A 22287-nucleotide genomic window follows, 5' to 3' on the forward strand; every position below is an offset into this window, starting at 1 on the left:
TTGCGTGCGTGCGTGCGTGCGTGCGTGCGTGCGTGTGTGTGTGTGTGTGTGTTAGAAGTTCTGATTTCTGTTGTTGTGAATGTTATCTTGCCTTTTGCCATAATACTTAAAAGCAGCATGTTTGAACAAACAGGGCTGCTCTGCTTATTTCATTCATCAACTTCTTTAGTTTCTCTCATTAATTATGTATTAAATTCCTAAAATATATCTACAGTGTAAATAGAACAGATGGTGATGATTAATAATTTCAAGCAATGATATAGTGATGATTATGTGAGCAAACTGGTATAAACTATTCACTGTTTATACTCATGTTTTTAAAAGGCTAACTCATTGCTGAATTAGGCTACATTTGGGAAAGACTACACTGTAATAGATTTGTCTATTCAGAATGGAGCAAAGGCATCGGTTTAGAGGTGCTGGTGTTCATGTGGGTATATCAGCTAAGATATCTATGTAAGTTGTCTTATTTCACTTTTTATCTTTTTGTTTGTACACAGTAGGCATATAAGAATCATGTCTACATTGGAGACCTAATCAAGTGAATAAATCTGTCTGCCCTCCTTTCTTTCAGCTGGACCACACCAATTTTGAGAAAAGGGTACAGACACCACTTGGAGCTGTCAGACATATACCAAGCCCCTTCTTCTGATTCAGCTGACCACCTGTCTGAAAAGCTAGAAAGGTATGATCTTATCATTGACTTTACTAGCAAAAGAAAAATACTTTTCATGTCTTTTAGAGAAAGCTGGAATATTAGATCTTCCATTTTAAAATGGTGTATTTAAATCTTATAGTCTTATACTCTTACTGAATCTCGATTAACTAAAAAATTAAATAATGAAACAATTGAAAGATATTCAACTTTCTTAAGAAATGGCCTCTTCTGCAAAAACACAAAAAAAGATGCAGAGCTTGAGAATTTCTATATCTTCAAAAAATATAGAAAAATGGAAAATTTAGAAAGACTAAAATAACATCATTGTATAGCAAATTATATTTGTTTCCAGCAGTAGGGAAAATCCAATAAGTATGCTTGTTTGTTAAGCACTCTTAACAATGAGGTACATTCCTTATTTTTTTTCTGTGTTCTTATTTTTATTTCTATTAATAGTATTTTTATTGGATATTTTATTTATTTACATTTCAAATGTTATTCCCTTTCCTGGTTGCCCCTCTGGGAACTCCCTACCCCAAACTCCCTCTCCCTGCTTCTATGAGTGTGCTCCCCCCACCCACCTACCCACTCCTACCACCCTGCCATGGCATTCCCCTACACTGGGGCATGTAGCCTTCACAAGATCAAGGGCCTCTCCTCCCACTGATGCCCAACAGGGCCATTCTCTACTGCATATATGGCTGGAGCTATGTGTCCCTCCATGTGTACCCTTTGATTGGTGGATTCTTTTGTTTTTGCAACTTTTTTTTTTACATTTTTTATTGGATTTTTTAAATTTACATTTTAAATGTTATTCCCATTTCATGGTTTCCTCACGAGAAATCCACTATCATATCCACCCTCCCCTGCTTCTATGAGGGTGCTCCCTCACCTGCCCACTTACTCCCTCCCACCTCTCTGCCCTGACATTCCCCTACACTGGGACATCCAGCCTTGGCAGGACCAAGGTCCTTTCCTCCCATTGATGAACACCAAGTTTGTCCTCTCCTACATATGCAGCTGGAACCATAGGTCCATTCATGTGTACTCTTGGGATGGTGGTTTAGTACCTGGGAGCTCTGGGAGTCTGGTTGGTTGATATTGTTTTTCTTCCTATGGTGTTGAAAACCCATTCAGCTCCTTCAATCCTTTCTCTAACTCCTCCATTGGGGACCCTATTCTCAGTTCAATGCTTGGCTGTAAGCATCTGCCTCTATATATGTCAGGCTCTGGCGGAGCCTCTCAGGAAATAGCTATATCAGGGTCAACATGCACTTCTTGGCATCCGTAATATTGTCTGGGTTGTTGTCTGTATATGGGATGGATCTCCCAGGTGGAGCAATCTCTGGATGGCCTTTCCTTCAGTCTCTGCTCCACATTCAGTCTCATTTTGACTTGGAATACTATATTGAATAGGTAGGGAGAAAGTAGGAAGCCTTGTCTAGTCCCTGATTTTAGTGGGATTGCTTAAAGTTTCTCTCCATTTAGTTTGATGTTGGCTACTGGTTTGCTGTATATGGCTTTTACTATGTTTAGATATAGGCCTTGAATTCCAGATCTTTCCAAGACTTTTATCATGAAGGGTGTTGAATTTTGTCAAATGCTTCCTCAGCATCTAATGAGATGATCATGTGGTTTTTATCTTTGAGTTTGTTTATATAGTGGATTACGTTGTTGGATTTCCATATATTAAACCATCCCTGCATCCCTTGAATGAAGCCTACTTGATCATGATGGATGATCATTTTGATGTGTTCTTGAATTCGGTTTGCAAGCATCTTATTGAGTATTTTGCCATTGATATTCATAAGGAAAATTGTTCTGAAGTTCTCTTTCTTTGTTGGGTCTTTGTGTGGTTTATGTATAAGCATAATTGTGGCTTCATAGAATAAATTGGGTAGTGATTTTTCTATTTCTGTTTTGTGCAATAGTTTGGACAGTATTGGTATGAGGTCTTCTATGAAGGTCTGATAGAATTCTGCACTGAACCCATCTGGTCCTGGGCTTTTTTTCTTTGGGAGGCTTTAATGACTGCTTCTATTTATTAGAAGCATCAATAAGATGCTTGCAAACTGAATCCAAGAACACATCAAAATGATCATCCATCATGATCAAGTAGGCTTCATCCAAGGGATGCAGGGATGGTTTCAATATATGGAAATCCATCAGCGTAATCCACTATATAAACAAACTCAGATAAAAACCACATTATCATCTCATTAGATTATGGGTTATTGGACTGTTTAGTAGTATAAAAGTAACTAAAACAATTATATGTCAGTTGAATATTCTTAAATTAGTGGTTTCTATTATGATTATATAAAGTAGGAATAGTCCAGCTTTTTGATATTAAAACAAAATATATTTGGATTTTTTTGAGAGGAGAAGTTATATTATGTATTTTTCTTTCTAATTTTGTGTTACTATACTGACAACTTCATATAAGCATATAAGTTTTTGTCAAGTCCATCTTTGATTCCCTTCTACTCAATGCCTATCCGATCCTCACTACCCGTTTCCTTCCCAAGTTTCATATACTTTTTTAAAAACGCACTGATTCCACTTAGTTCTATCATATGTGGATAGGATAGGTCCATCTACTGGGTCATGGGTGGCTTCTCCGGCTGCATCCCAGAAAGCCAACTCTCTAATTACCAGTCGCTCCTCAGGTAGTAGTGGGACTTCATAAGACCCTCTCATCCATGCCGAGATTGTTTGTGGCATGGTTGTATACAGGCCTGTACATGCAGTTGTAGCTATTGTGAGTTCATATGTGCAACAGTGCTGTCATGTTCAGCAAATACAGATAGCACATACTATATTTCCACATGTATCCAATAACTCTAGCTCTTAAACTCATCCTATGCCCACTTCCGTGATGACCCCTGACCAGATAGGTGTCTCATTTTGAGCTGAAAACTCCACAGTCATTTCTTCACAAACGAATCAGTTTTGGACCTCAAAATTAATTGCCATCTACTGCACCAAGTGGCTTATCTGATGAAGGTTGAGACATGCACAAGTCTATAAATATAGATAAGAATTTAGGTAGCAGGTTAATACTATGTCTATTTAGCAGAATAATCGCATCAGCTTCACCCCTAGCGTTATCATAATCCCAGTTAATGGTACCAAGCACAACTTCTATCCTGTTAAGTGGGCCTTCAATCCAATCAGAAAAGGTTGATTACATGAATTGATATCATTCATGTCTCTCAGTGTCCTTACACACTTGCGATTCTAAAGCCAGTCTTCATTTTAGATGTCAGCGTTTATACCTGAGTAAGACTGTTAACTTTTTTCCTCCAGTCGCATGCATAGAATTTTCAGCACTATGATCACCAGCCACTGTGGATGAAGCTTCCTTGTGGGTACCTGATTGATTTTTTTTCAAATCTTATTGCTCAAGTCTCCAATTACTTCCAGTAGGGTCTTTCTATCAAACTCTGGAAGCTAACAAAGAACATTGACAATATGTAGCTTATAATATTTGGGGGTTATGGGACTCCAGTAGCCAAAAACTCTGGAAGCCCCTTCCTTCTTTTCTCCAAATGCCTCCCTCTCACATCACCTCCCTGCCATCCTCTAGTCCTCCCTTTCTCCTCAGAAAAGACCTAGAAAAAGGGAGGCCCTTGATGAATGTCATCTTGCTTTGGCATATCAAGTTGCAGTAGGACTAGGTGCATCTTCTATTATGACTCAGTCATAATAGAAGGCAGCCCGGTTAGGGGAAAGGGATCCAAAAACCAGCTGTAGAGTCAGATACAGGCCCTGTTTCTGCTGTTAGGAGTTCCACATAAAGACCAAGCTGTATACCTGTTACACAGATCTGACCCATGGTCCCATGTGTACTCTTCGTCTGGTGGTTCAGTTTCTGTGGGCCCTTATGTACTCAGGTTAGTTGATTCTATATATTTTATTGTAATATGCTTGACCTCTCTGGTTCCTCAATCTATGGCTCCCTCTTCCATAGAATTTCACAAGCTCTGCCTAAGTTTGGCTGGCACTGGAATGCTTATTTGATAGCCTAACAGAGGTATCATCCCTCTGTTATTAGGGCAACTCCATTTAAAAGCCCTTAAATTACATGTTTGTATATATTTTAGGAAACTTTTACAATAACAGGTTCGCTTTTTCTAGCCTATGTATTTTGTGGTTCCATTTGAATTTTAAGATTATCTTTTTCAATTTCTGTGAAGTACTGCTTTGGGTTTTGATAAACTGTTATGGAGTTCACTCTCTGTGAATTATTGTGAAGCCCATTTATCTTATTTTCAGACTCTAGTATTCTTTCCAGTATCTTTAATAGAGGTGGCTTAGTACCTGTAAATTCCTTTAATCTCTTTTTATCATTTTTTATTTCTCTTTAAGTTTTAATAGATAATTTTGCTGAATATAATACTATGGGCTTACAATTATGATCTTTTGGAACTCTTGACTCTTTTGGGATATACCTTTTCCAGCCTTTCTGGCTTAGAAGAAGCAATGATTTGGGAGTTAGATGGGAGATATTGGAAGGAGTTAGAGGAAAGGGACTTGGGCTGGGCTGGAGGGAGGAAAGAGAGTAAACTGATTTACTTTACATATATTTTATTGATTCGGTTTGTGATTTCTGCTTTATGTTCTTATGATGGCTTATGATAGATTTTTTTTGGGATCAGTTTTAATTCCTCCTTTGAAATAACTAGGTATTTAAATTTTAAGCAAATTGTTTTCTTTTAAAAGAAAGATGTTAAAAGTAAATAAGTTTTTTTTTTGAAGAATAATTTCTGCTGAATTATCAGGTGCTATTCTGATGGCTCTGCCATTAGAAGAGATTGATCTCTTTTTTTTTTATTAACTTGAGTATTTCTTATATACATTTCGAGTGTTATTCCCTTTCCCGGTTTCCGGGCAAACATCCCCCTAATCCCTCCCCCTCCCCTTCTTTATGATTGATCTCTTTTTTATTTTTCAATCTCTTTCTCTATTCTGCACTTTTAATGTTTTATCCATAACATGTGCTGAGGAAGTTTCCTTTGTGGCTCTGTCTTTCTGGTGTTCTGTGACCTCTGACACCTAGAAAGGCATCTCTTTTTCTAGATTTGGCATTTTTTTCTTTTATGGTTTCATTGACTTTTTATAAAGCCTTCACTATGGAGTTCTAGAGGTTTCCCATATTGGTCACAGATGTTTTTAAAATTCCTTGCTGACTTTTACTGAGTAACACAATTCCAATACGTTGTCTTGAGTTCTCATCCTCTGTTTTCTGCACAATCGCATCTACTGATTAGACTTCCCACTAAGATTTTTACTTGAATTATTAATTTTTTCACTTCCAGAATCATTTTAGTTTGAAAAATTCCAACAATTCTCTTAATTAAAATTTATTATCCTATCTTGTATTGACTTCTTTATTTCATTAATCCCTTTGTTCTTTTGTAGTATAGTCATTTTTAGATGTTTGAATATATTCATACTTTAAGTGGTATTATTGTAGGATCAGTAATTTGTTGAGGAAACGTGGTATCTTGGTTTTTCATGTTTATTTCATTTTTGTGCTGGGATTTGTACATCTCAAATAGCTATTGAGTTCCTCTTTTTGTTCAAGTCACGGCCTTTCACTGAAGATATCTGCAGTGTCCATGAGAGTACTAAGTCTCAGTAGGAATAGAAGGCCATTTCCATCTATGGTGCTGTTAGAGGAAGTTTGGGTCAGAGTATGTGGCCTAAGAAAGGGTAGCCAGCTTTTTAGCTACCTGTACAAAGATATGTAGTATAGTCTATGCATCTGGAGCAAAATTCATGTGAGCTGAATGTGCGAACGCCATTATACCTCATGGAAACCATTATACTTTATGAATTTGAATCTTTCACATTTCAACCATAAATTCTCATCTTGACCACTCTGAAAGAAAAATCGTAATTATCTTCATCTTACAGATGAGCACACCACGGCTTAGAGATAATGTAATTTGCCAACCACTGAATGATGAATAATTTAGTCCAGGTGAACTTATCATAGTTCCCCTTTTTTGACTATTGGTTGGGACCATTGTGATTGTGAGTGACAAAAGTCCAGTCAACTAGGTTCATCAATTAAAATGAGAATATTTAGTAGCTCATGAGGCCTAAAATATGTGAGTGTCTTGGGAGAGGATTAGCCTGAGAGGGTCAGTGGGCACAATATATCTGGATCAAATTTCTACTTGTCATATTTGCCCTATGCTGGCATATTTCCTTAGATTAGTTTTCTCCTCAGGTGGATCTCTCAGAAGACAAGTCTTCCTTCCTTCCTCCTCCCCTCCCTCCCTCCCTCCTTCCCTTCCTTCCTTCCTTCCTTCCTTCCTTCCTTCCTTCCTTCCTTCCTCCTCTTTTGTTCTTTCATCACCAAATTTATAGAATTATCTGGCCTTATACTTTTGTGCTTAGTTTTATAATCCCTATATTGATAGAGTTAAAAATTCTTCTATTGTGTTTTAATTCAAACTCTTTGTGTCAGAATGGATATATTAAGTTCTAAGAAGAAATGTGTTCTAACTTACATAATTTTCATTGCTACAATTTTGTATCTCTTCATCTTATTTCTTATTATACATTTATTGAACGTACTGCTTTATACCCTTGGGAAGTGACTGAAGTCCTCAGTCTGTTAGCTAAGGTCCATTCATTGACTCCTCTGCCTCACTTTTGTAGCCATGAGATTGAATCATCTGTATCACTGCAGTGTGAAACCACAAACCCACTCTGTGTTTCTAACTAATTTATAAGCTTTTCCAGTCTGGAACTCTTTCCCCTTATTAAGCTTCTTTACTGTGTTGCTGTTAATGCTATCTGTTTATTGCTAGTTGCTCTAGAGTTACAGATTATTCAAGCTCTATGATTAAAATGACAGCTTCTTTCCCCTCAGGTCTGCATCTCTCTCATCTCTTATCTGTCACCTGTCACTTTTCTCCATCTGACAATTCTCTGCTGTTCTGGTCTCCACTTGTTTACCATCCATTTATATTTCAATGCCTGAAATATGGCATTGAAATATGGTTTCTGTTTTGACCATATTCCTCAAACTGCTTTGATGAGGGATAACAGTGACATGTTTCTGTCAAATGTCATACTGTTTTGTATTTACTATCCCACTGGTATTGGTATCTTCATCTTAAAACCATTTCTTTGGTTTATGGACATTCCCTCTTCTGCATTCCCTAGGTAGAATTGACCGTTAAATTATAATGAAAATATTGACGAAAAATTTTGATAAGACTATTACTCACATGGAGAATACACTGCTACGATGGAATTTTGTGCCCTGTTTGTAATTAAATTTACTAACTTACTCCTTTTACAACTCAGTATCAGACCTTCTTCTCCTCCCAGTGCCCCTCACACGAGGTCTCCCTCTATTACATTTTTGAGTGGGAACCACACCCCTTTGGGTGTCAGCCTCCCCTCCAGCACACCAAGTTACTGTGGGACTGTGTCCATCCTCCCTCCCTGAGACTATCTAAATATCAGAGATGGAGAAACTGGCTCCATTTTGAAGAGGACCATGGGTTGGTGAGTCTTTATAGATCAGCTGCCATTAGCAAGTTTCTTGGGGAAATCATGGTCCAGGTACTGAGCCTTCCAAGCTTTTCATTAATCTTAGTCGTGTGCTCTCCCTCTGAAGTGATGTAGAACCATAGTTTGTTATGCTAACTTAATGAGAATGAAAGTAGCCATTAATGGAATAAAAGGCCTTTATCTGAGTATGCATTCAGTTCTTGTCTGTGGTTCATGGAATGTTTTTCATCTCAGCACATTTTGAAAATTAAGATGCAAGTGACAATGAGACATATTTTATTCCATTACAAAATTATAAATACATTTTCTTAATAAACAGAAATGCCAACATCCTGCAACAAACCAGCTGATGGTGGTACTGCAATAAACTGTGTCAGTACTATTTAGTGGATCCTTACTGTAAAACGCTTTTATTTCGCTCTATTTTCAAAGATTTATGCACTACTAAATGAATTCGGTATGAAGTTTAATGATGATTCTTTCATGCTTTTTCTTTTAAACTCTAAAAGGGTTTTCTTGTGTTAAATCACAAAATGTTCCCCTGGTGGTTCCCCTTCATTAGCATGCCTGTTGGTATTGTCATTGTTCAGGTCTCTTTTAGGCAACCAGATTGTTGAGGTATTGAGTGTAGCTTCCCTCTCATTTCTAGGAGACATATCTCACAACAGACTTTCTGGCCTCTGGCTCTCACAGTGCTTCGACCCCTTCTTTCAAGAGCCCCACTCCTAGACAAAGAACTATAGACAACTGAGAGAGAAATGTTTTTTTCTAGAGGTGTGATCCCTAGTTAGTTACGCAATGCCAAGAAGTCATCCCTGAAGTCATATACATACAAGCAGTACTAAAGGGACTCACCATGTTGTATTTATTTCTGTGTTTATGTATGTATGTATGCATGTGTGTGTGTGTGTGTGTGTGTGTGTGTGTGTGTAATGTTATAATCAAAGACAAAATGCCTATAAATTTGAGAAGAAATGCAGAAGAGGGATGGGGAGGGGCTTAAGGGAGGAGACATTGAATGGGATAGAAGGTGGACAATGAAAGGGAAAATGATGTAATTATATTAATTAAAAATATATTTAAAACAAAAATTCACCTGATTTATTTTTTGTTTGAAATTTGCATATTGTGAAATCTGTGACAGTTAAAAAAAAACAACTGTCATGAGATAACAGGAAAAAAGCTTAAAATATCTATTTTTGCATCTCATTCTGAGCACAAATACATTCTCAGTGTTATAAATCATTTGCTCACCTTCGTCATTGCTTTTAAGAAACCTAGTACGGTTCTTTAACATACAAAATTCAGTATTTTCATAAAATGAAGCTCTGCAGAGTGATTTCATGACAAATATCTGGGTGGGCAGTTGGTACTGGAGAGATCACAAAGCTTCGCTTGCATCATGGTTGTTATGCCCCTTGTCACTCATGGGACAGAGAGTGGGAAGGGAAATAGAGCAGCTCAGCCCCTGCAGCTCACTGGTCGATCTTTCTTTTTCTTTGCAGAGAATGGGACAGGGAACAAGCTTCCAAAAAGAAGCCCCAGCTTATCCACGCCCTCCGGCGATGCTTTGTCTGGAGATTCGTCTTCTACGGAGTCTTGTTATACCTCGGGGTGAGACTCTCCCTTGTGAATATAGTGTCCGAGTATTAAGATATAATCACTAGTTTTGTGATTACAGAAAGATAAGGGCAATCTTGCAAACAAAGGTTTTTATCATTGTTTTTTGTTTTGTTTTTTTAAATAAAATTCTATTACAAGTCTAAACACAAATGACCGAAAATTCTACAAAAGATAAGTGGAAATTCTTAAAATGTATGTCTTGATTTATAGTTCAAAATTAAAATGGGTCCAGAAAAGCAAGTTACTTGTTTAGGCTCTTTATGAATCCAGATTATAATGCCTTAACGGTATATGAGATTACTGGCACCTTTACTTTTCTGTATTAAAAAAGAGAATGTTAGAAGACAATCTCATGACAAGAATAAGATTCCATTCAGTCAATGATATGGAGGAATGTTCATGATATTTTGATCAATTTAAGTTTTATTTTTAAAAGATTTATTTGACATATATAAATTGTCATCATAAAATATACAGTGTACAATTTCAATATATGTATACAGTCTTTTATGATAAAATGAAGGTAATTAACACATAGATCACTCAATCATTTATCATTTCTTTGTGGTGAGAAAAGTAAAATTCTCTACTGACTGTTGATATATTATTGCTAACTATAGTCACCCTAGTAGGATGTATTCCTTCTGTCTGTGAATTTGTTGCTTGTTACAAAGCTTCCCAACATCCTCGTCCCTACTACCTTACTAGCCTTTGTTATCGTAACTCCTCTTCCAACTCACAGTGAAAATGGGAGAAAGTTTAGCCATTTTAATAAGCTTTTAATAAAAAAAATAAGCTTCTAATAAACCAATTGGTTGTCAAATATCCAATGCCATTGCTTTACTGTTGTGTATTCTTTCTAGGCATTTTCTTTTTCCTGTTAAATAAGCAAAGATTATTGAAACAGATATAACACTTGTATAGAATGAATGTAGAGGGCATGTATTCAAAATGTGTTTAAATCCTGGTCCTCTGTATTTCATGATGATTGTGGCATAACAATTATTTAGTTGGTTTCAGTACTATAAAAGCACTATAAAAATTGCCTTCACCTATGAAAGGTTAAGAAAAAGGAAATACCATCAGGACCTTATTTCTACAACAGTGACGCAATTTTAAAATCATATTAGCTATGGTACATCCCCACTGACTATGGAGTTGTTTTTAATTTATCTGACTCAGCAGCCAGACATAACATGGTCTTTAATATTTAAGGCTTCCAGCACAGAAGAACAGGCTGCTGAAAACCTAAGTAGGAGAGACAGTTAAAGATAATCTAAGGGAAGCTCAGTGCAGGGAATCTGTAAGTGTATCACTGACAGAATATGATCACCAAAGAGATTTTACTGTAGAATTCATAGGTGTACACTCAGAAGTATTTTTGATTCCATGTTTCCATCGCTACATATAGGTATCAATAGTTCAACTTAAATTAGTTAAAGTACATAAAGGAAACCTAATTCACACAATGCACAGTTCCTATAGTCCCCAGACGGTTATAAAGGATCTGTCTGTTGTAGTCTAAGACAGGCTTTTGAACCCAAGCCCCCTGCTACTGAAGCAAGAATGTTTAGAGGAGTTCTGCTCATGCATGGGCTCTGCCTGGGGCACTCGATCTCCACACATCCCCTCAGTATGAATGCTCTCAGAGAGCAAAGCTTCTAGAGGCTGCTACCTAGGACCACTTCTCATCTCTGTCCCATTCCTGGGACATGTGTGTATGGCCTCTTATTCTATTTCAATTTTGCTGTGTTTCTCTGTTTAATATTAGAATGTTTTCCCTAGACTTTTATGGGCTTTATAACTTTATACTAGTGATTTTTAACTTATTTTTGAGATGTAACCCTGGTTGTCTTGGTTTGTCTGGAATTTTCTCTGTAACACAAGCAGTTTGGAAATCACAGAGAACTAAGTGCTTCTTGCCCCTGAGCACTGAAATAAAGGCATGGGCCACCACGTGTGGACATGTTTTCACTTTTAGCTATTATAATTTTAATTGCTAGATATCTGTGTAATCTTTTTTGTTTTATGCTTTTCTCAGAGGTATAGAAAACTCAATTATTATGCAAGGTGCAGATATATTTGATTTAACTTTATTATTTCACGATTTGCTTATTTAAGGGTGTGTATGTGCATCTGCTTGTCTATATTTTTACCAGATGTGCGCATGTACCACAGAGGCCAAATGAGGTCATTGGGTTCCCTGGGACTTGAATTACAGACAGTTGTAAGCTCCTTTATGTGGGTGCTGGGAACAAAATTCCAAACTCAAGTCCTCTAGAAAAATCATATCCTCTTAACCATGAAGCCATTTCTTCAGCTCCTGTTTATGCCTCATTATGTCATGTTTTACACTCAATATCTATGCCACTTAGAATTTTCTTTCTCCACTGAATTAAGTGCCATGCATTATGAGTTAAATTATTATATATATTTGGACCTTTCACTGGAATTTCCAGATAAATCAGTATACTTTCTTTGTCCTGTGACATGTATACTTGTATGGTTTAATATCCAGTAGCTTAAAATTTCATTTTGTTTTTATTCTTCAAATTCAGAATAATTTCATTTATTGATTTAATAAATACTTATTGCTTAAATATACTCACTAGGAAGGTATTGTATATATCATAACACTTGTAACAACATAGTGAGTCAATATCCTGGTGCAAATTTATTTATTTTTAAAATATACTTGAAATTTTTATGTGATTACATTAATCTTATAAAATAGATTGGGTGAAACATAATCTCTGCAATATTTAGGTTTTTTTAGTTCAGTTAGATTTTTTTCAATGTACTTAATAGTTTCTGGAATCAATCACATTTCATACTAATACAGGTACTTTTTGCTTTTTATATAATTTATAGACTCATTTTTCTTATTATTTTAGCTAGACGTTTCATAAAAATGTTAAGTGGTCATATTAGTCAGTATGTTTTTGTTTCCCTGACTCCAACACTTGTGTTTATTAACTATCCCTGATTCCTGATTCTGGAGGGACATCTTTCTTAGGTTGATAAGCAGTGTTTTTATTCAGCTTTGTGGTAACTTTAACCAGATACAGATGTTGTTTATCAAATCTGTTATTTCATTATTACTGTGATATTTACAGCTTGTTCTGTAGCAGATTGGTATTCTGTTAGTACCACCAGCCCTAATATTCTAAATGTAAAGATATATTAAATGTGCTTACAAGTGAGGGCGATACTATTACTTAGTGGATAAGACATAGCAAGAAACTCATACACGTCACATACTAGCTAGGCATGCATTCCTGAACTAAATCCCCAGGCCTGCAGCATGTCTCTTTTCTTTAACTATAAAGATAAAATCGATATAATTTAGCTACAAGTCTGAGTGTGCCCTTCTGTTTTTGTCTAAACTTTTCTCTATGGTCTGAATATCTACTCAACAGAGACTTACCTGTCTGTCTCTAGAAACATCTGATTATTTGCCAGGTACAGCGGAAGTGATTTAAGTATATGTATGCATCTATAGCGACTTAGAGCTCTGTCTGGAAGTGCATTCAGGCATCCCCTGGTAGACTGCTCTGAGACTTGAATTATTCCCACCGTAAGTGCAAGTCCTTTAGCTAGTTTTTACATGATCACTAACCTAGATGACACTTTTTTTTTTGGTGTGAAGGAAGTGTATGTAGACTGGCCTGGAATTCATAATCTTCCCTTTGCAGCCTTCCTAGATAGGATTAGGGTCATATGTCAGAATTTCTGGCCCCAGAGAGTCTTTTGAACTCACAATGTTGAGTTCTATATCTCTCCTAGCAGAAAAAAATCATCTATGCTCGTAGAAAGAAATGGACCAATGCAATTAGCTTGGGTATTACTGAACCTCTGCATAGTACTTCCAGGGATGATGTTATAGGAGAGACCATTCTAGATTACCAGAGTTTGCCAGTAAGGAGAACTGTCTAAATTATAGAAGTGACCAAGCTGACACAGAGTAAATATACTAGAATGAGAATAGTAAGGAAGAAGTCAAGAACTTGTGAGGGATCCCATCAGATGGGATGTGGATGGCATTGGAAGTGAGGGAAAGAGAGGTGAAGTGATTGTGATTGTGTTTGTGTATAAAGTATTCATGTATGAAATTCTCAAAAATAAATGTAAAAAGGGCTATTTGAATTTTATGATTCTGAATTTATTGTCTTAAACATTAGTATTAAGCTTCTTTTATTTTCTAAGAAAAACAATTAAGAAAATTCTGTTTTGATTTATGCCTGATAAAATTATTAAAATACTTAATTGAATATTATCTTATTTAAAATAGTTTTACATTATTTTTTATTGCTACAGTTCTGTTTGGAGTACTATTTAAGTGTGGTGAAAATGAGGGAACTTTTATTTCTGAAAATAGTCTAAGGAGCAGAGGACATGCAGCTCACATGTTCTAGTGCCGAGTTTTGAAAAGGACTGTGCTTTATAGATTAAACTAGGTATCAGTTACTATTGTTTTCTTTTTCCACACTTAAAAAATGTCATGCGGATCTATGAATGGTTCCATTGTAAATATTAGAGAACATGATACATACAAGAGATTAGGGGAAATGATAGAAGGAGAGAGTCTAGAAGTGCTGGTTTTGCCCTTCAGTGATAACAGCACTATGTGGTAGTGAGGTTTATGCTATGTAATCTACAGACCGTCTTGTCATTGAAGTTTTCCAGTGAAGAAACAACCGGTAACTTACTGTGTGAATATATACTCCTCCAGAGTAATACTGTCAGTGTCCTTGTGAGATGACTTATATTGTTCAAAAGAGGAGTACGTCCTGTTAGTTGAGGCAAGACAAGATCTAATTCATTAGTAGCAATATGTAAAATAGACATGCCGTTCAAGTTAATGCAAGCTATAATTATTGTTGCAACCAAATAAATACACAAATAAGTCTATTATGATAATGAAAGCTGAAAAATATTGAAAAATATCTTGGAGATCGAACATTAGAGATTTTAGTTCAAATTAGTCAATGGAAGTCAACAGAAGAAAAACATACAAGCTTATAACATAACTTGAAATAATCTGTGTTAAAACAAAGCTTTAAAATATTTATTTTTTACTCAAGATGGCATTTGTAGTCTTTCATAATCAAGAATGATTTCTAAGAAATAATTATATATATAGGACAATATGATATTTAATAAAATTTTTAGTTTATAACTTGTCTCTGGTTCTCTCTCACCTTACAAAACAATCAAGATTATAACAGCTCAAAAATAGAAATGGCACATTTGTCTCAATGCAGGAATACATAAACTGATGTATTCATAAGAAGGCATGTTAGATAAAATTTAGAACAAATGAGGTAATTATATGATATGTATAGGGATAAATACATAATACATGTAAAAAAGTGCTTTTAGGTTTTTAACAAAAGCATATTCTGAGGACCTTTATGACATTTAAAAATCACATTTACTCCATATCATCCTATATGTGCCTGCTTAGTCTCTAATATAATTCAACACCTAAATATGTTAAAGATGTTTAGTTATGTAATAAAAATATGATACATGTGTAAGATATACACTAAGAAATATTTTATAAAATCAAGTTTTATTTATTAGATATCACAAACAATTGGTATATTATAACTAGGTAAGAGGTTAGAAATTCTTTTTGATACCTGCCTTTTCATTTGGCATAATTCAAAACCATTTAAAACATGGCATGTAAAAGGAAAGAATTATATTTCATTTTTGTGATTATCTTGGGAGCTTCTTTAAAGGTTTGAATCTTCTCTTCTATTCAAAGCTTTGAATTATCTATTCTGAAACGAAGTTCTGTATATAAAGTAGTGAATGAGCAGCTACACAAAGCCAATGATCAGTGACAGATTGTAATTCCCTGTGGGGAGGGAGATGATGTGGGGACTTGTGGGGCAGGTAGTATTGGCACTTGAGACTTGGAAAAGTCATCATAGAGAACAATGAAAAGCAAATTAACTGTAAGAGCTAGGATTTCTGAGTAGCACTGGGGTGGGTCAGCCAGACTTAGAGAGATACACATTAGAAATACAACCCTTTTAATTAACATCACATCTCTATTAATCTTGCAAGATTCAGCCATAAATTTCTATTTTACTAAGTTAACATAAAACAAACATTGACAGATAATGTTTTTTCCTAATTTAAAGGCTGTTTATCTAAATGGATGAGATTTATGGTTTCTGGGTTCAAATCCATCCATGTACATTTAGTAGGGATGATGGACTGGTTGGGTTGCTTGGTTTGTAATCAGTTTTGGACTGTTGAGAAGTTTAAGGGTTTGTTGGAAACTGGCCCGAGGTAGAGTGCTCTAATGTACACCTTTACTGAAGCCCGTGCACAGCTCTACACTAGGAGTACCCTAGTGGCTGGATTTAAATACCAGCGGTGCTGGCATGTTTTTCCCTCCTGACTCCAGCTCCACTCAATGGCAATAGTCTTGAGAAACTGCTCCTTCTCAACATAATGCCACAGCTCAAAATACTTAGAGAAGTTCATTTTGAAATTGCATACTGCCTTGCTTTCGTTGGCCTCCATTTTTTCATTTGTCTGCCTCGTGAAAACAGTTCCTACATAGTCTGCGAGTTGTGAAATCTTCTGGGACATATTTTAGGAATGGTTTTGTGACATGTAGCTGTTATTATAATGCCCCATGTCATCAAGTACCCCTTTACAATATAGTCACTATTCGTGCAGGTTTTAGTGAACACCCCACACAAACCTGTCTCTAAATGACTTTTTCTGTAAACTTATAACCAAGTCTTATTTCAGAGGATGCACAAAGACACCATCAGCAGTTACAGATTGTCTGGCCTTCTCTGTAAAGTTATTATAAATCCTTGGTAAAGATAAAATTTTCAACTTTAAATGTGAGAATATTTTAGGAATAGGAAATGACACTTAATCTCTGTTTTCTCCTTCTGTAGGAAGTCACCAAGGCTGTCCAGCCTGTCTTGCTAGGAAGAATCATAGCATCCTATGATCCAGACAACACGGAGGAGCGTTCCATTGCCATTTACCTAGGCATAGGCTTATGCCTCCTCTTCATTGTCAGGACACTGCTTCTGCACCCAGCTATTTTTGGCCTTCATCACATTGGAATGCAGATGAGAATAGCCATGTTTAGCTTGATTTATAAGAAGGTAATACTTTTTGGAAGATGTTATTTGATTGGTCTTGTTTTATTATTTTAGTGCTGGAGATTAAATTCAGGATTTCTTGTATGCCAGGCAAGTTCTTTGCTGGGCTTGCTGCTCAGCACAGTCTTAGGTATTCTACATGGCATGTTCTCAGTGCCCTGAGGAAGAGCTTGTACAAGAATAAGTGTGAATACTCATTCCAGTTTTACATGCCTGTGAAATAAATGGCAGGTTTAAGTATTGTTCTGCGTTATCTATCCTTGTTAATGCAAATTCATTCAATAGATTCAATAAATACCTTCTGCAAATTGCCTATATTGCAGATGTCATAGTTTAGGGGAAGAATTTGAGTAGTTTTGTGGTTTTTGTAATTCCCAGGGCTTTACACATAATAGACAAATGTTGTAGCAGTAACCTAAATCACCATCAATTTTTGAATCCTCTTTTTGTTAGTTAAAATAACAAATACTACAAAACTCATTGAGTAAATATCTTATGATAAAATACTATCTATTTTTACTAACAGTAATATATCACTGTTAATGATAACCTAAGCAATATATTTCCACCTTAGCCAACTGCCACAGATGGTGACAGTGTCACAGTAGTGATATTCATTCACCTTCTTTCTTTGAGTTTGATTTTTGTCATCCAGTGAGTTATCCAGCTTTATAACATTTTAAAAATAGCATATACATTGAGATAATATGAACTTACTTTACTTTTGACTGTCTAGGCATTATTTAAATAGACTCAAATGAACATTAAGTTACCTAAATGTTGTCTTAAATTTTGTCAAAGTTCAAGTCATTTCAATGGCATGTGCTTTTAATAATCTGTGTATGTGACTTCATTGCTCTACCAAGTGATCAAAGAAAGATATACTTTGATGGCATTTAGATATTACCGTATTCTTTGCTATTTTCTTTCTTCAGCAACAAATAACATATATTTGGCTTATAAGAGCTATGGGCCTGAAATTGACCTCTAACAAATAATCCATGATACCACTATAGTACATACTCAAGGACAATTGTGTTATAAAATCTTGATAGCTATACTTTATTGCTTAAAAATGCTTTTATGGAGGCAAAGGAGAACAAAACAAGTCAGAGTTTAACTGAATTTCTTATGCTATGAAACTATCAATTCATAAGTTCCATGAAAACATGTTGAATAATCAAGAAAAACTATAGAGATTATTTGGAATATAGAATCTATCAAACTTGCTATCAAAGAAAATTGAATTTACTTTAATAAATATTTGTTAAAACTACTTATTATAATGATAATAACTAAGCATATGTATATTGTGCTAATGAATTATTTAAAGGTATCTAATTGTATTTACCCTTAACTTTCTGCTGTAGGTGCTATTGCCTATAAATTCTTTAAGGAATTTTAAACCTATAAAGAAAGATCAATAAATAAAAGGTACATCACAACTTCAAAATAGATAGGTCACAGTCTTGGAAAGTGTTTTCCAAGTAATTAGGTAAAACAAAAAGTATGGAAACATAATATTGAGGCAAAAAACATACAAAATAAACTAAAGAGGATGGTTAATTTGTAATCAAGTCCTCATGTAAAATTTAGCACAAATCTAGTAATACATGTGCTAAATAATTTTAGACATTAGTAAAGAATTTGAAGCTGTTACATATATATTTCCCTCTCAACATCAACTTGTGATTGCTGATTATTTAGTTCATCTCACAGACCACTTTTTAAAAAATATTTACTGTATTCCTTTTATTCTTGTGTATTCTTCATACACAGCCCAGTACATCACCCCCAAAGTTTCATCTCTCTCTACTCCTCACAGTCAGTCCCTGGAAACCTTCCTCTCTCCTAGATCTACTTCTCCATTTCCATGTCATAAAAAAGCAGGGTTCTTTCTTTCCTTCTCTTGTAGTTCTTTTTTGAAAATCTGGTAGAATTCTACCATGTATCTGTCTGATGTGGGCATTTTCATTTGGAAGGTTTTTAGTTACCATTTCTGTCTTTGTATTTGTTATGGTTCTGCTTATGTTGTTGGTTTGATCTTTGTTTAACTTTGGTGGCTTCTGCAAATCTACAGTCTTCCATTTCTTTTTATTCATTTTCTTTTAAATTCTATTTTTCTTGAATATTTTATATATTTACATTTCTAATGCAAGCTCCTTTTCCCCCCTCTCTAATAACCCCTCCTGCTCCCCCTGCTTCCACAAGGATGCTCCCACTCCCACCCATCCACTGGAAGTCTTTGACCTACTTATACTTGAGTTTTATACAAGGAGATAAGAATGGGTCAATTTGCATTCTTCTACATGCTGACCTCCAGTTGAACCAGCACCATTTGTTGAAAATGTTGTCTTTTTTCCACTGGATGGTTTCCATTGGATCCTTTGTCAAAGATCAAGTGACCATAGGTGTGTGGGTTCATTTCTGGGTCATCAATTCCATTCCATTGATAGACCTGCCTGTCTCTGTACCAGTACCATACAGTTTTTGTCAAAACTGCTTTGTTATACAACTTGAGGTGAGGGATGGCGATTCCCCTACAAGTTCTTTTATTATTGAGAATAGTTTTTGCTCTCCTGGGCTTTCTGCTTTTCCAAATGCATTTGCAAATTGCTCTTTCTAATTCTATGAAGAAATGAGTTGGAATTTTGATGAGGATTTCATCAAATCTGTGGATTGCATTCTGTAAGATGGCCATTTTTTCCATATTAATCCTGCCTATCCATGATCATGGAAGATCTTGCCATCTTCTGAGATCTTTTTCGATTTCTTTCTTCAGTGACTTGAAGTTCTTGTCATTCAGATCTTTCATTTGTTTGGTTAGAGTCCTATGAAGGTATTTTATATTATGTGTGACTATTGTATAGGGTGTCATTTCTCTAAATTTCTTTCTCAGCCTGTTTATCTTTTCAGTAGAGGAAGGCTACTGATTTGTTTGATTTAATTTCATATCCAGCCACTTTACTGAAGTTTTTTATCAGCTGTAGGAATTCTCTGGTGAAATTTTTTGGGTCACTTAATTATACTATCATATCATCTGCAAATAGTGATATTTTAACTTTTTCCTTTCCAATTTGAATCCCTTGACTGCCTTCTGTTGTCTGATTGCTCTGGCTAGGACTTCAAGAACTATATTCAATAAGTAGGGAGAGAGTGGGCAGCCTTGTCTAGTCCCTGATTTTAGTGGGATCGCTTCAAGTTTCTCTCCATTTAGTTTGTTGTTGGCTACTGGTTTGCTGTATATTGCTTTTACTATGTTTAGGTATGGGCCTTGAATTCCTCATCTTTTCAAGACTTTTATAATGAAGGGGTGTTTAATTTTGTCAATTGCTTTTTCAGCATTTAATGAAATGATCATGTGGTATGGTTTTTTTTCCTTGAGTTTATTTATATTATTCTGATAGGTCTGTGTTTAGTAGCTACTTGACCTTTTTCCCTTACTTCTTTTAATAGTCTTTGTTTTGTGTATTTGGTGTTTTTACTATTATGTGACTGGAGGAATTTTTTTCTGGTCCAATCTGTTTGAAGTTCTGTAGGCTTCTTGTATGTTCATGGGCATCTCTTTCTTTAGGTTCAAGAAGTTAACCTGTGGGCTGTGGGCTTAGAAGGGAGAGTGCTCCTGGCAAACTAGCTCTCTCTGAGCAGGTTTTGTGTCTGAGAACAGCCTTAGCTCCGGGTGTGGAGACAGACCACATTTAACTTCCCTGTATTGGCTCATCACCAGAGAGTATGGGTGCATCTTCAGGGTGCTCTAGTTGGTCCCTAATTGTGCTTTGCCTCTGCTCTTCCCATGTCTTAGATCCATTCTCATAACCATCCTGTGCAGGTTCATGGCAAGGACATAGAGGATCCTTCCAACAATATTTACAATTTTATATTAGGGAAATTCACTCCACTTAAAATTCTGAAACCAAATATGTTATACTCAAAATAATGAATAAAAACAGAAATTGAACTTTGCCCATTAATTTGAAGATCATGAAAATAAGTGAATAAATATTTGCTATGTGCTATGCATGAAGCTCCATGCTTTAGCCTGTGTATAACTTTACCTGACACTGAAATTCCTTCTAAACACATGTAATCTACCTCAATGAGTTCTCCCTCTTTTCTTATTGGTCTAATTATTTTTCTTTTTTTTTTTTTTTCGGAGCTGGGGACTGAACCCAGGGCCTTGTGCTTGCTAGGCAAGCGCTCTACCATTGAGCTAAATCCCCAACCCCCTAATATTTTTTAATTAACCACTCATTCCTTCTTCGTCTTTGCTTCTCTACAATATATCTATAAAATCTTTCATATTTTTAATCCAACATATGAGCACATTCTGTCTTTCTTAACTAATTTCTCTCTCTCTCTCTCTCTCTCTCTCTCTCTCTCTCTCTCACATACACACACACACACACACACACACACACACACACACACTAGAATGTGTTACTCCCAGGCAAGAATTGTTTTTTTTAATAAATGTTAATTCCTGATGCATAGAGAACAATGGTTTACATCTATTAGATAGTCAACAAATATGTGATGAATTTAAACAAATAATAAATGGGTGCTTTGCTGCTGAATCCAACTAACAGAAAATAAGTAATTAAATTTCACAGGCAAAGGATTACTCTCTTTCATGATCATACTTTATCTAATAATGTTAAAACATTAATTTATAGGTAAGTAAATAAATGTTTTAATCAATGCTCTTCCATATTTTTCCCTTTGTAATATTTGGAGACATTGTTTTGTTAACATAAAAATATTGATTCAGTTATTCATAACATACTTTTGCTGAACTTAAGTACTTTTGTTCCAAAGAATTAGTGAAGGACTTTATGAAAAAAACTAAGGAAAGAATTCACTGCCTTAGGGTCAATCTTTTATTTCTAAACTTATAAATATTTTTCATTGTTTGACATCTTCAAATATTTACATAATTAAGTTTAGTTATCTTTCATTCCCTATTCTTTCCCTCTGGAACTAGTCATAGCAAGTACCCTCCTACTTTCACGTCTTTTTGTGTGTGGTCCGTTGAGTTTCATGAGATCATAGGTAGGAGGTTATTTAGTGGATCAAGGGCAGCTTATATGTATTGTAGACATAAGAACAGAATATGACAACTGCTCCCTAACAACCATGAGCCTGCCCCACCCATCCTAAAACGTTTACCATGTACAGATAACCTCAGCTTTCATGAGTTCATGATTGCAAGTGATATGTGCCATAGCAAAGATGTCTGCTACTGTATATCTTTCTCCAGCTCAACTCCTAAGTTCTTCAGCCTTCTCATTTACGACAAGAATTCTATCACCACTTGCCCCTGGC

At 35.6% G+C, this 22287-nt stretch overlaps 1 protein-coding gene across 3 annotated transcripts in view; it reads left to right on the top strand.

Annotated features, from left to right (window-relative positions):
• The window catches only part of Cftr (CF transmembrane conductance regulator), a 167727-nt gene that overhangs the window by 35210 nt on the left and 110230 nt on the right, over positions 1 to 22287 (top strand). For all 3 annotated transcript variants that reach the window (XM_087655874.1, XM_087655875.1, NM_031506.1), the window contains 3 exon segments: positions 575 to 685; positions 9703 to 9811; positions 16753 to 16968. In XM_087655874.1, the coding sequence (XP_087512000.1) occupies positions 575 to 685; positions 9703 to 9811; positions 16753 to 16968 (436 nt within the window).

Source organism: Rattus norvegicus, chromosome 4 (genome assembly GCF_021556685.1).
Source record: "Rattus norvegicus strain SHRSP/BbbUtx chromosome 4, alternate assembly SHRSP_T2T, whole genome shotgun sequence".
NCBI classification, from domain to species: Eukaryota; Metazoa; Chordata; class Mammalia; order Rodentia; family Muridae; genus Rattus; species Rattus norvegicus.